Source organism: Carcharhinus amblyrhynchos, chromosome 14 (assembly GCF_965287045.1).
Source record: "Carcharhinus amblyrhynchos chromosome 14, sCarAmb.v2.hapA, whole genome shotgun sequence".
NCBI classification, from domain to species: Eukaryota; Metazoa; Chordata; class Chondrichthyes; order Carcharhiniformes; family Carcharhinidae; genus Carcharhinus; species Carcharhinus amblyrhynchos.
In genome coordinates this window covers 7238045-7252308 of record NC_137337.1, presented here as the reverse complement: position 1 = coordinate 7252308, position 14264 = coordinate 7238045, and the positions used below count along the sequence as shown (strand labels likewise).

Below are 14264 nucleotides of genomic sequence, written 5' to 3'. Positions count from 1 at the left end.
AACAGCAGGATATGGAAAATAATCCAAAGTGAGACATCAAAAAGAACAGAGCCCATTGATTCTTTAACTCCCATTTGAATATCCTTAGCCCACCGTATACCCAATTCATTTTGAATTGATTTTGGGGATGGAATCTGGTATTCCATCACAGAGAAGATATACAATTAAATATTTATATTCATGGCTCCAATACCTTGTCTTTTCAATTTCCATGCTATACAATGATGTGAGGAATCAAAGAAGAAGAATCCGCAGCAGAAATACAGTGAAGTAATTGACAAAGAATTGAAAAAACCAAGTTAATCAGCCAAGGAAGTTGGGGGTAGGTTACACTTTCAGATTTGCCTGACACACTCCATCAGTTTGATCTAACGTTTGACCGAAACATTCTAACAAATTACACCCATAAACAAATCAACTCTGTCTTCAATCTGTCACTAAATATTAGCTAAATAGAACAAATATGGTAGCATAAAAAGATCCAATCTGTACAAAAATGTTAAACAGCTGGCAAGTGCTGACAGAGTGAAGTCCAATTTTCACCTTTAATCGTGTCCACAAAATCGAGTGCCATTTCATACACTGCCTGTTAGTGTAACAAAAATATGAATTGTAAATTAAATCCCAACACTTTTCTCAAAGCCAAATTCCATCTTTTGGGAAAATAACACTCAATGGATTAGTATAGAATCTACAGTGCAGGAGACAGCCATTCAGCCCATCGAGTCTGTACAATCACAATCCCACCTATGTCCCACTTCCTGAGTCCCTCATTTTTACCCTGCTAATTGGGTCAATTCAGCATGGCCAATCAAACTAACTCGCACATCTTTCGGACTGTGGGAGGAAACTGGAGTACCCAGAGGAAACCCACACAGACATGGGGAGAAAGTGCAAACTCCACTCAGACAGTGGCCCGAGCCAGGAATTGAACCCGGGTCCCTAGCGCTGTGAGGCAGCAGTGCCTAACCACTGTGCCGCCGTGCCGTGCCGCCCCAACGGGAACTTCAAAAGGGAATTAGATACATACAAAGTTTGTAGGACCGTAACGGAATAGTGATTGCTCTTTCAGAGACCCAGCACAGGCATGATGGGCCAAATAGCCCCTTTTACACTAAAAGCTTCCGTGGATTCACTTTAGCTGTAGTGATGTTACATGACTCACTGTACATGTAATTGATCCTCCAAATAAACAAACGCAGAATCCTCCGTACAAAGGAAAGGTATACACAGCAACATAAAAAAAACAGGATCAAGCAAAAGCAAAATACTGCAGAAGCTGGAAATCTGAAATATAAACAGAAAATGCAGGAAATACTCAGCAGACTCGGTAGCATTTGTGGAGGAAGAGACAGAGTTAACGCTTCAGGTCAATGACATTTGACCAATACTATTCTAATTAAAGGTAAATGCAAATTATTGCGGATGCTGGAACCTGAAACAAAAATAAAATGCTGGAAAGTCTCAGCAGATCTGGCAGCATCTGTGGAGAGAGAACAAAGCCCGTGTTGCAAATCTGGGTGACTCTTCTAATTAAAGGTAAAGCATTGCAATATCCCTCATCTCATTCATTGCAGGATTCACGTCCTCTCTGATATCCTTACTTACATCTGATAATTAGTAAAATTAGTTGCCAGTACTTATTAAATACTTCCTCCGTTGCTTGACCATCTACAAAGTGGGACTGCCCAGTGACTTCAGCTCGCATTTGAAGACATTATCCCTTTCAACTCTTAATTGGAGCCTAGCATCCTTTCTGCAACACGGATATCTAATCTCAGTCCTGGAACAAACCCTCACTTCTTTTCGCTTCACACTACCCATATGTGTGGCTGTAGTCAGTTTGCTCAACCAGAACAAGTACAAAATGGTTGGGGCTGTTGGCCAAAGAAAGAAAATTACACTGAAGCCTTGCCACCTCAAGGATAATTCTGGAAAAATTACTGTTGCACAATTCATTCTGCCAGCATTTGTGATCAAAGATTAAATCAATACCAAGATGTTCAGGTTGGTCACACTTAGCTTCCATTTTGTAATGAAAGAATGAGTTGAATTCAGTTTTTGCTGTGTTAAAGTTTTACTTCACATCAATTCACAACTATTTTGATCTACATTGGAATATTGTTACACAAATTCTACATGTTGCATTTATCGTCCATAATCCAGTTAGTATCTAATGTTACTGGATCCCTTTCCTCTCTTAATATTCTATGGATTTCAAAGATGCAATTAATAAAGAGCAGAAGAGTAATAAGTGAGAGAGTACGGCCTCTTGAGGATCAAGATCATAGAATCATACATCATAGAGCCCTACAGAGCAGAAAGAGGCCCTTCGGCCCATCGAGTCTGCACCGACCACAATCCCACCCAGGCCCCACCCCCATATCCCTATATATTACACCCACTAATCCCTCTAACCTACGCATCCCTTGACACTAAGGGGCAATTTCTTAGCATGGCCAATCAACCTAACCCACACATCTTTAGACTGTGGGAGGAAACCAGAGCACCCAGAGGAAACCCACGCAGACACGAGGAGAACATGCAAACTCCACACAGACAGTGACCCAAGCCGGGAATCGAACCCAGGACCCTGGAGCTGTGAAGCAGCAGTGCTAACCACTGTGCTACCGTGCCGCCCAACTAGGTCATCTATGCGCGAATCCACAAGAGATGGGTGAGATCCTAAATGAATATTTCTCATCAGTATTTATTGTTGAGAAAAGCATGGATGATAGGGAACTTGGAGAAATAAATAGTGATGTCTTGAGGAATGTACATATTACACAGGTGGCGATACTGAAAGTCTTAAAGCATATTAAGGTAAATAAATCCCTGGGACCTGATGAAGTATATCCCCAGATGTTATGGGAGGCTAGGAAGGAAATTGCGGGTCTCCTAGCCGAGATATTTGAATCATCGATAGTCACGGGTGAGGTACCTGAAGATTGGAGAGTGGCAAATGTTGCGCCTTTGTTTAAAAAGGGCGCAGGGAAAAGCCTGGGAACTACAGGCCGATGAGCCTCACATCTGGGTAAATTGTTGGAAGGTATTTTGAGAGAAACGATCTACAGGCATATAGAGATGCAAGGACTGATTAGGCACAGTCAGCATGGCTTTGAGAGTGGAACATCATATCTCACAAATAACCAAGTAGATGAGAGCAGCGCAGTTGATATTGTCTACATGGACTTTAGCAACGCTTTTGACAAGGTTGTTGCATAAAGTTAAATCTCATGGGATCCAGGGTGAGGAATCTAAACGGACACAAAATTAGCTTCTTGACAGAAGCCTCCATAATTTAAAACAATTATTCTTACTATTAACAGTTTGTTTTGTTTATTGTTGACTATATAATGATTGCTGGAGACTGGACAGAGCGAGAGAAAAGAAGAGCTACTTCAGAAGAATTACTGAGTCACAGGATACTGTCATTAACCAAGGGCATACAGCAATGGGTTACTTTGGTAGTGTTCGTAAATTCAGCTCAGTCACACTGCCTAACTCAGTAATTCATTCAAACCAGGTTCCCTGATGAGGCCATCAGCAATCAATGTTTAGAGAAATATTCAACCATAATTTTTAAAAAGCGAGTGTTAAAATGAATTAGAACTCTATGTAATTGTCAATATTGGTCATGAGATTGTCACTAGTTATATTTAGCATGCTGGTATTAAAATGCTGTAGAAAATGGTACATAAGCCGGTGCACTTTAATGTTGTTCTTATGCTTTGCACAGTACTCATAATTCATCACAAATTGGTCTTGCTACCAATGAGGTACTGGAACTTCATCCCAGCATTACACAGTTCAAAATGCCTCCTCACACACTATTCAAGTCTTTAAATTCAGAAGTATAATTTTTGAGTGGTCAAGTTTTTCTCAGTGCAAATCAAAATAACATGATGCTCCAGCCAGATCCTAGGACATCATACTGTCTTTTGGAAAGTGCCAACGTCCCACTAAACTTCCACCAGGTTAATGCTCTGCCTCCACCCAAGCTATTGACTAACATTAAAGGGGATCTCTATGGTTAAAAGAGGGCCTTCATTTCCTGGGTGTTTATTGAAAGGCCCATTTTCTCATAAGCTTCAGAAGTGTCATCAACAATGACCTGTATCTGAGTTTCTGAGTCAGTACACACACAAGCATCATCTGCATACTGAAACTCAATGACCAAGATTGGGGTGATTTTGGTTTTGGACTGAAGGTGATGTAGGTTTGATTAACCTGATGTTGTGAGACCACTTACTGTGATGTAGGTTGAACAGTTTCCCAACTGCTCTGTAGATTATTCCCAAACCTGTGGGAAGTTTGCTGCAAGTGAGGTGCAGTATTGCAATGAGGAAAATGAAGAGTTGGTGGAACAATAGCCCTGTTTCACCCCAGTTTCTACTGATAGGGTTTGTGATGGCTCCATTGGTGAGGATCACAGCATTCTCTGGGCAGAGGATAGTGACAAATTTCTGAAGGCACTCCATAAGCCTTTGCAATTGACACAGTCAATGGCTTTCATGAAATTGAAAAAGGCCATGTACAGTTTAGTGAGATAGTCAGTGCTGTTAGTTGCACTTTTCTTGAATTTGCCACATAACAAAGACCTTGCCTGTGCTGCCTCTCAATGGATGAAAACTGCACTGTGATTCTCGAAGGAGTTCCTCAGGCAGAGGGAGACGGTGATTGGGAGAGATCTTTGCATTGATTTTCCCTGTGGCAAACAGCAGGGAGATTCCTCTTCAGTTACTGCAATTGGGCTGGTCTCCGTTTATTATATTCATGATCGCAATGGCCATGAAATCCCCCTGCATGCTCTCTTCTTCCCCGATGAGGGATATGAGGTTGTGTACTGTTGTCAGGAGTGTATTTACGCCGTTACTCAGAATTTCAGCAAGAATTTCATCTGTTCCAGGGGCTTTGTTATTTTTCAGCTGTTGCATGGTTTTCTTAACTTTCCTTTGGACCGAGGCAATACTAAATTGCCCCTTAGCGTCCAAAGACGTGTAGGTTAGGTGGATAGGCCATGGTAAAATGGGGATAGGAAGGAAGGGTATGGCCTGGGTGAGATGCCGTGTTGGTGCAGATTCGATGGACCATATGGTCTCCTTCTGCACTGTAGGAATTCTACGACTGTGGGGAAAAGTGTCAGTGTTTCGACTGCAGATGTTGCTTGTCTCACTATCAAAATCAGGCATTGGTTATGACAAGGTCTTATTCCAGAGGTTCCATCAGGATGAAGATTCAGTGGGAGTTTGTTTTCCTTGCCTATCACACCCTTCCAGAGATTTACATGCTTCCAGTTTCTGGTGGTGAAATCTCCGAGGAGGGTCAGTTTGCCACCTGCGGGGACTCAAACTTGCTCAAGATCAGTGTAGAATTTCCCCATGGCCTTGTCTTTGCCTCAAATATAGGAGTGTATGCGTTGATGACAGTGGCATGCCAATTCCTCATTCAGACAAGCCAAGTAGCCATAAGACTTCCCCTACCTGGCGAGTTGCTGAAACACCACACAAACTTACTTTCGTTCACGCAGCTCACCCAATGGAGGCTTCATTCGTCTTCTGAAAGACCCTTCAAGAAAAAGGAGCATCTGCTGCATTGCTCCTTCAGTTGACCTTCTCCTGCAAGTCATGACTCATTTAGGGCAGCAATGACGATATTGGGGCCCCTGGATTCCAAGCAATGATGGCGGTGCGACACTCAGATCTGACATTGTTGGGATTGCTCTCCAGGGTTCTGACATTCCGGGTCCCAAACTTCAACTTCACCAACTGCACAGTGGTTAGCGCTACTGCCTCAGAAAGCCAGGGGCCCAGGTTCAATTCCGGCCTTGGGTCACTATCTGTGTGAAGTTTGCACATTCTCCACGTGTCTGTGTGGGTTTCTTCCGGATGCTCCAGTTTCCTCCCACAGTCCAAAAATGTGCAGGGTAGGTTGGTTGGCCATGCTAAGTTGACCCTAGTGTCAGGGGGATTAGCAGGGTAAATCTCTGGGGTATGAGAACAGGACTTGGGCAGGACTGTAGTCAGTACAGACTCGATTGGCTGAATGGCCTCCTTCTGCACTATGGGGATTCTATGAAATCTATTCTAGGAATAGAAGATACGAGCGGTGATTTTTAACATGGGATGGTCATTTCACACCAATTACACGCAGTTTTGCTGAGCTGGGCCTTGGTCCCATGGCGAGAGCACATTGTTTTAATAACCAATAGCTGAAAAATTCCCTTTAGCACCCTTACAATTTTTCTCCAGTGCTGCTGAAAGTAGTGGCCAGGTGATTAATCTTTCCTTTTTGGAGATTCCAGAACAACAATGAAATTTCAGCTCAGCTATATCAAACTTCAATCTCCCCAACTCCCACTAGCCCTTTCCACAAACCTCCCCCCACCTCCCCCACCAGCATCAGCCCCCATTAGAGCAATCTTTTGTAAAAGAAAACTTGAGACTTTAATATTACAAAAAAACATTACCACCAATGAAGAATAATTCAGTCCAAATACAACTGCATATGTGAGTCTATCCCTCCTCCTCTCCCAAGATCACAGTTTATGTATTGTCTATTCTTTGCTGTCTTAACTTATAAAAAATTTATTGAGTTAAATTGCCAAAAACATAACGCAGCTGTGCCGCGAAGGAATGTAGTTATTCAGTGACTAATACTGTACATTTATATAAAATGTCCCCAAGTGCCTTACAACTCAGTTACTTCCTGCTAATTATAATAATATATTTCATATTAGTTTATACATTTTTTCATATTTTGTGCACTCTCAGCAATAGGTCCCTGGTTCAGCAACACGACTCGCAGTTGGGAGAAAATGTGTACAACAATTTCAGCACTATTTACAGGTCATTATCAAAGCTCTTAACGCACCATTTTACAAAGGTTAAATGAGTGAAGCTGAGTACGAGGAGCGGTGAAATATGCATTTGACAAAAAATTAGTCTCTCAAATTCGTGTATTTTGGTTCAATTATTTTTAAATGCAAGGTGAAAAACATAACTGCAGGGGCAAATATAAAACACTTCAGTTTAAGTACCAAACTCTTGTAGGTACAGAGTAAAAAGCATCCAAATGCATTCAGTGTGGGTTAGGCCCACTCAGCAGATTATACGTGTTTATTTTCCAGACGTCGCTGGATTCCGGGGAAGTGCCGGAAGATTGGAAAACGGCTAATGTTACGCCGTTGTTTAAGAAGGGTGCCAGGCAAAAGGCGGGGAATTATAGGCCTGTTAGTTTAACGTCTGTTGTAGGTAAAATGTTAGAATCCATCATCAAGGAGGAAATAGCGAGGCATCTTGAGGGGAACTGCTTGATAGAGCAGACGCAGCACGGTTTCCTTAAAGGGAAGTCGTGTCTGACAAATTTACTGGAGTTCTATGAGGATGTGTCTCGGGCGGTGGATAGAGGAGAGCCGGTGGATGTGGTCTTTCTGGATTTTCAGAAGGCATTTGACAAGGTACCTCACAAGAGGTTATTGCAGAAGGTAAGGGGGCATGGAGTTGGGGGTAGGGTGTTAGCGTGGATAGAGGATTGGTTGTCAAATAGGAGGCAGAGAGTGGGGCTCAATGGGTGCTATTCGGATTGGCAGATGGTGACTAGTGGAGTGCCTCAGGGGTCGGTGCTGGGGCCTCAGCTATTTACCATTTATATAGATGATCTGGAGGAGGGAACCAAGTGTAGGGTGTCGAAATTTGCTGATGACACCAAAATTGGTGGAAAGGCAAATTGTGCGGAGGGTGGGGAGAGTCTACAGAAGGATCTAGATAGGCTGGACGAATGGGCCAGGAAATGGCAAATGGAATTTAATGTTGGCAAGTGCGAGGTGGTCCACTTTGGTAGGAATAATGGTAGGAAGGATTATTACTTACGTGGAGAAAAACTGCATCAGGCGACGGTGCAGAGGGACCTCGAGGTCCTTGTGCATGAGTCGCAAAAACCCAGCTTGCAGGTGCAGCAGGTGGTCAGGAAGGCAAATGGGATGCTGGCCTTCATCGCGAAGGGAATTAAATATAAAAGTAGGGAGGTCTTGCTGCGGCTGTATAGGGCATTGGTGAGGCCGCAGCTGGAGTACTGTGTGCAGTTTTGGTCGCCGCACTTACGCAAGGATATTTTGGCCTTGGAGGGAGTGCAGAGGAGGTTTACTAGGCTGATGCCGGAGTTGAGGGGGTTGAGCTATGAGGAGAGGCTGAATAAATTAGGCTTGTACTCGTTAGAGTTTAGAAGAATGAGGGGAGATCTCATTGAGACGTATAAGATGATGAATGGGATGGATAGGATAGAGGTGGAGAGACTCTTCCCGCTCAGAAAGGACAGTAGGACTAGGGGGCACAGCCTCAAGATAAAGGGGGGGCGGTTTAGAACGGAGTTGAGGAGGAACTTCTTCACTCAAAGGGTGGTGAATCTCTGGAATTCTCTGCCCGTTGAACTGGTGGAGGCTGCCTCGCTAAATATTTTTAAGACGCGGGTTGATGGGTTTTTGATAAGCGAGGGGATTAAGGGTTATGGGGAGAGGGCGGGAATGTGGAGCTGAGCCAAGACAGATCAGCCATGATCTTATTGAATGGCGGGGCAGGCTCGAAGGGCTAGTTGGCCTACTCCTGCTCCTATTTCTTATGTTCTTATGTTCCTTTTTGGGATAAGGCACAAGAGAAATGCAGAGTTCTGGATACCTGTTTATATAGGAGTTATGGAGTGAAAAAGTGGTTTTAGTCGAAGGTTGTTATCCTTAATGAACTTAAGGTCAGAGCGGTGCTGTCATTTAATAAACTATTCGCCTGACTCAGGATTTTACCTTTCAAGTGGAATTGATCCACTTCAGATCAGCCATGATCTTATTGAATGGCGGGGCAGGCTCGAAGGGCTAGATGGCCTACTCCTGCTCCTACTTCTTATGTTCTTACGTAGTTCAATCAGACGTTGGCACCAACCGATCTCCAGTATTCTCTTAGTACCTCATCTTTTGTCTGGGATATTAAACCAAGGCCCCTCTGCCCCCTCAGGTGGACCTAACAGTGGGATGAAGAGCAGGAGTGCTCTCCCCAGTGTTGTGGACAATATTTATCCCTCAATCAACATCATCAACAAAATATTGTTATCTTCATATTGCTGTTTGTAGGAACTTGCTGTGTGCAAGTTGACTGCAGCGACAATGCTTTAAAAATGCTTCATCGGTGGCAAGGTGCTTTACTACATGTTGAGGCCACATCTATATCGATGGGTGGCACGGCGGCACAGTGGTTAGCACTGCTGCCTCACAACGTCAGAGACCTGGGTTCAATTCCAGCCTTGGGTCACTGTCTATGTGGAGTCTTACATTCTGCTATTGTCACTGGAACTGCCTATATACACTTCTACAGATGATTGAATGTTACAATGGGCTCATGCAATTTTCAGCATTCTGTCCTAAAGGGTGATATTTATCACTCCTTAATGAAATATTACAACTCTTCTTTTTGAATAAAAAGAATAGGTGATATCTGTTTGCACGTTCTCCCTGTATTTGCGTGGGTTTCCTCTGGATGTTCCAGTTTCCTCCCACAGTCCAAAGATGTGCACAGTAGGTTGACTGGCCATGCTGAATTGCTCCTGGTATTAGGAGGTTAGCAGGATAAATATGTGGGGTTACAGGAATAAGGTCTGGATGGAATTGTGGTTGGTGCAGACTCGATGGGCCAAATGGCCTGCACTGTAGGGATTCTATGATTGGCATCCCTCCAATATTTATGTTTCTATACAAGAGTAAACTCTTTTTTTCTTTAAGCTTCAATATTCTCAGAAGCCCAATGGACTTGGCCCTCAACACTAATAGGTCTTTTGGTTTGGCACAAATTAGTAAATCCTGTTCTGAAGCCATTAGGACGGGTGGTGCCAAAGTACAGAAAATTCACAGCATAAAGAAATTTCTCCTCATTTCCCTCATGGATTTATTAATACAATTTTGCATTCATTTACCCCTATTTTTAGATGGTCTGAAAAGTAGAAATATTCTCTCCACATCTCTAATCTGAGTGTCCCATTCATGGCTTTAAAGAGCTCTATCAGTTCACCTTTAACTGGGCAGAAAGCCTGAAAAGCAAATCTCTGCTGGCTCCCTAGGCCTGGGGCGACTCTCCCCATCCAGCAGCCCATCCTGCCTTCACTCACTAATGATTTAACTCCCTCAATAATCCTAAGTGCTCCACCCCAGCACTGCCGGTAATAAAGAGCCGCCACAAGGGGTCGCAATCCTAGGGGAAGGTCCATTGCTGGCCACCTAAGCCATTTAATACAGCAGGCCTTTCCCTAATGAGGTGACATGGGGCTTTCACCAGCAAGAAAGACCCCAATCATCTGGATTAAACTCTACGTCCAGTCGAATCCTCCAGAACGCTGATTTCTACCTCCACTATACAATATTTGGCATGTACTATACCAGAATATAAGAAACTGAATCATTTCTACAGTATCAACAGTGACTACTCTTCAAAAATATTTAATGTGCTATAAATTGCTTTGAGACATCCAGTGGTTGTGAAAGGCACTACATAAATGCAAGTCATTCTTTTTGGTGCCACAATTACAACACTGATTGGACATAGTGCAGCTGTAAGAATTAGATGCATCCACATGCACTGCGTATTTATATTGCAAAATACAAATTAAAAAACTTTTCCTTGCTAGGTTCAGAATAAATTCAGTGATCAGATTCACAGCAGGCTACCATTTTCACATCGTTTCTTTCTCAGAATGTTCAAGCCACAAAGTCTGAAGACACAAATGATAACTTGCAGCAGCAGAGATTGATAACCTCACGTCTAGTTTGTACCATAAGCATAATAACAGGGTTGCCAATTCTTCAGCAAAGTGTTCAGTATGATCAAGTGGCAAATTAAGTTCTTTCCCAGGTCTTACTAACACTTATATAGTGGTACACAGAAAGGTTTTCTACCAGATGGTTCAAAAGTATATTAATTATCAATGGCCTAAGTTGAGACATTTGGCAAAGTTTAGCAAAGTTAACTTAGCAAACAGATATCACCTCTTCTTTTTATTCAAAAGGAAGAATAGGTCACTGAGGAATGACAAATATCACCCTTTAGGACTGCATGCTGAAAATTGCATGACCCCATAGTAACATCCGATCATCTGTAGGAATGTATAGACTGTTCCAGCAATAGCTGAACGTAACACTGACCTCACCCAATGGTATCGTCTTACCACTCATCTAGTAGGTGCGTGTACGGAAACGGGAGTGAGGAGGAATGCTCGAGAGAGAGTGCGCACAGCAGCAAGTGAAAGTGTGTGTGCTGTAAAAGAACAAAAGTCAAACTCATATCCATTCTGGTCCAGAGTTATCATCTAAAAATGACACTGAATAATCAGGGTCAGTATTGTAAAAACCTAAACTGTAACCCTTCAGAGATAACCCCAGAATAACTGCCTTCTCACGCTGCTTTTCCAATTATTCAGTTGGCAAGCTGTGCCACAAACCTGATCACAAGTATACTTACCTGCAACTGCTAAAGTACAAGTGCAAGTACTAAAAGAGAATTTCATGCCAATTTCAGTTCTGAAATGCATTTCCAACAATGCAAGGATTTAAAGAATCTCTCCTATCATTCCTTCAGCCTAGTAGAGATACCTCGATATGTGCAGAAAGTTGAGATTTCTCCTTCTCTTTTCTCTCAAGTGACCGTTTCAGTTCTTCCACCTCAGAAAGGACAGCATTGTGGTTTAGCTGTGCTCGAAGCTCCAAGATCTGTTTCTCCAGCAATTGCTTCTCGTGCTCAGACCTCCCAGCTGCTGAAACACAGGAAACTTGATCATTTAGCAAGGGGAAAAATAATGACAGGCCAGGGAAGACACTGATGTCCAGCTTTCTATATAGCAATAGAAATCCAAACTGGTTTTGAAGTATAAAGTTTCTAAGCTCTATTTTAGGGATTTTTGGAACTACCTATACTTTTAAACAGAATTTGAAGACTAGAGAAATTGTGGAGTGTAACACGGGAAATCCTTTCAAAATGCCATTTGAACAGCTTAACACTGTTAGGTCTCTAGACCCTAACCCAGTGCTCCCAGGTTCCAAGCTCCTCAACAACCCGGGTTCTGAGAAAACCTTTAACCCATCATGGCCAAAGTCATGGGAGATCTGTGCATAATAAATAAACATCTCAATTATGATCATTGAGTAAAGAATTCCTCAAGATGCAACAGCATGAATTCATAATTGAGAAACGTCAAAACGAACAATGTTATATGATCAACGAACAGTACACATCCCACCACACCTGTACTGGCTCTTCTGAAGACCAACCCAGTTAATCCGAGCATCATGCCCAGTATAGAATTTTCTGGAACTGTCTTTTCCTTTTTTAAAACAGACATTAAACGCTCGCTAAGATGGCTGCCAGAGGTCAGGTATCTTTCAGAGCAGTACGGGAATAAATAATCTTATTTATTTAAACCCACAAAAGCATGCTGCTGGCTATTCCAATCAGTCCAGGGCTGAGACACGTACACATTCGCCTTTTCAAAAGACACACTGATTTGGGACAGTAAGGGAAGGGGAAATGAGGTTTCAGCTCCTTCCCATCCTTGCCCATAACACTGATCTCCTAGGAATGGAAGTAGTACGACTCTCGTAAGATAGTCAGTAAATAAATCCTATAGGAGATTCAGGTGAAGCTTCCTTACACAGATAAGAATATGGAACATACTACCGTAACTAATTGAGATGAATCACATTGATGGATTTAAGCTAGATAAGAACCTAAGGGAGAAGGGAATGATCTCTGCCCAAATATAGTTAGGTGATAATGGTTAGGAGGAAGCCTACGTAGGATATAAATCCCAGCACAAACTTGTTGGGGCAAATGGCCTGTTTCAGTCAGCGCTGCAAATATTTTGTAATACTTTGCCAAACATGAGGAAATTGTTTTGAGTCGAGGGAAAGTGGTAAAAGGAGTGTTGAGTGTTCAATCAGCTACACACATTTTGGCTGCTAGACAAGTCACTGAACCTCCTTCTACACAGAAGACTGGTCCTAGGGAGATGCTGATGACACTGTCCCTTGTCAGCCCTCAGGTTGCTCCTTTGAGTGCTGGGGAACAGATTCTTTCTCCAGGCCCTGAACTTCTCCACTAATACATCCAGGAAGGCATCAGATAATCTAGGGACAATCCTGCTTTCATCAGTCTGAGAATTGCTGACTGCATGAAGCAACAGACAGGGCTGCCCACTTTCCAAAGTGATTAAACATTGCCGCAAAAATATTTTCAAAACTAATCCTGGGATTCTGTCTCCTGCCCCTTCCATTCAGGTAAACTGCAACAGCAAGGTCCCATCTATTGGCCAATGAAATGTTCACTTAGTTTTGACCTCCATAACTTTTTTTTAAACCAAGCAGGTTTAAAAAAGATTTAGGGGTGATGGACTCATGCTATTATCGCTAAACTATTAATCCAGAAACTCAGCTAATGTTCTGGGGACTTGGGTTCGAATCCCGCCATAGCAGCTGATGGAAATTGAATTCAATAAAAAAATTTAGAATTAAGAATTTACCGATGACCATGAAACCATTGTGAGAAAACCCATCACCTTTAGGGAAGGAAATCTGCCATCTTTGACCCACAGGTGACTCCAGAGCCACAGCAATGTGTTTGACTCTCAACTGCCCTCCAAGGGCAACTAGGGATGGGCAATAAACGCTGGCCAGACAGCAACACCTATGTCCCACAAATGAGTAAAAAAAACAGCAAATTTGATGCATCACTTTTTTTAAAAATCAGGCAATTTTCACCCAGACATGGGCAAACAAAATAGAAGTCTGGCTACAGCTCAAAGGATATCCTGTGACTGAAACAGCTTTTGCACCACTCCATCATATAGGGCTTCCTAACCTCAACATCTTACCCCTTCTCTACATCAGGTGAAATCTGATGAAATCAAATGGTAGCTGTCAGCAGGATGATGAATTTCCTGGTACCATAATAACTTTGAAACCATCTTTGAAACTGGATAGATCTGAAGGAAGGAGGGGGGGGGAGGCCAAGGCTTCAAATTTAGATTAGCAGAGCTTTCAGTGTGGTTAAAGTGTGAAATAAAGCAAAAAATAAATTCAGAACAAGAAATAAATACCAGAAGCATTGAACAATGGGAGGAAATAGTAGAGACAGCAACTAGGTACCTACACCTGAATGCTAGAAAATCATCACACAAATTATCTAAGAATTCTATATAACAGCAATAAATAATAATTTTACAGGAAATACAGAAATACA

The 14264-nt window shown here is 42.5% G+C and overlaps 1 protein-coding gene across 5 annotated transcripts in view; it reads right to left on the bottom strand.

Annotated features, from left to right (window-relative positions):
• Positions 1–14264, bottom strand: part of cep128 (centrosomal protein 128) — a 299878-nt gene that overhangs the window by 210632 nt on the left and 74982 nt on the right. For 4 of the 5 annotated variants that reach the window (XM_080202221.1, XM_080202225.1, XM_080202224.1 and 1 more), the window contains exon 12: positions 11624–11784. In XM_080202221.1, coding sequence (XP_080058347.1) covers positions 11624–11784 — 161 coding nt within the window. The remainder of the gene's footprint in view (positions 1–11623; positions 11785–14264) is intronic. The other variant, XM_080202223.1, reaches the window with a different exon arrangement.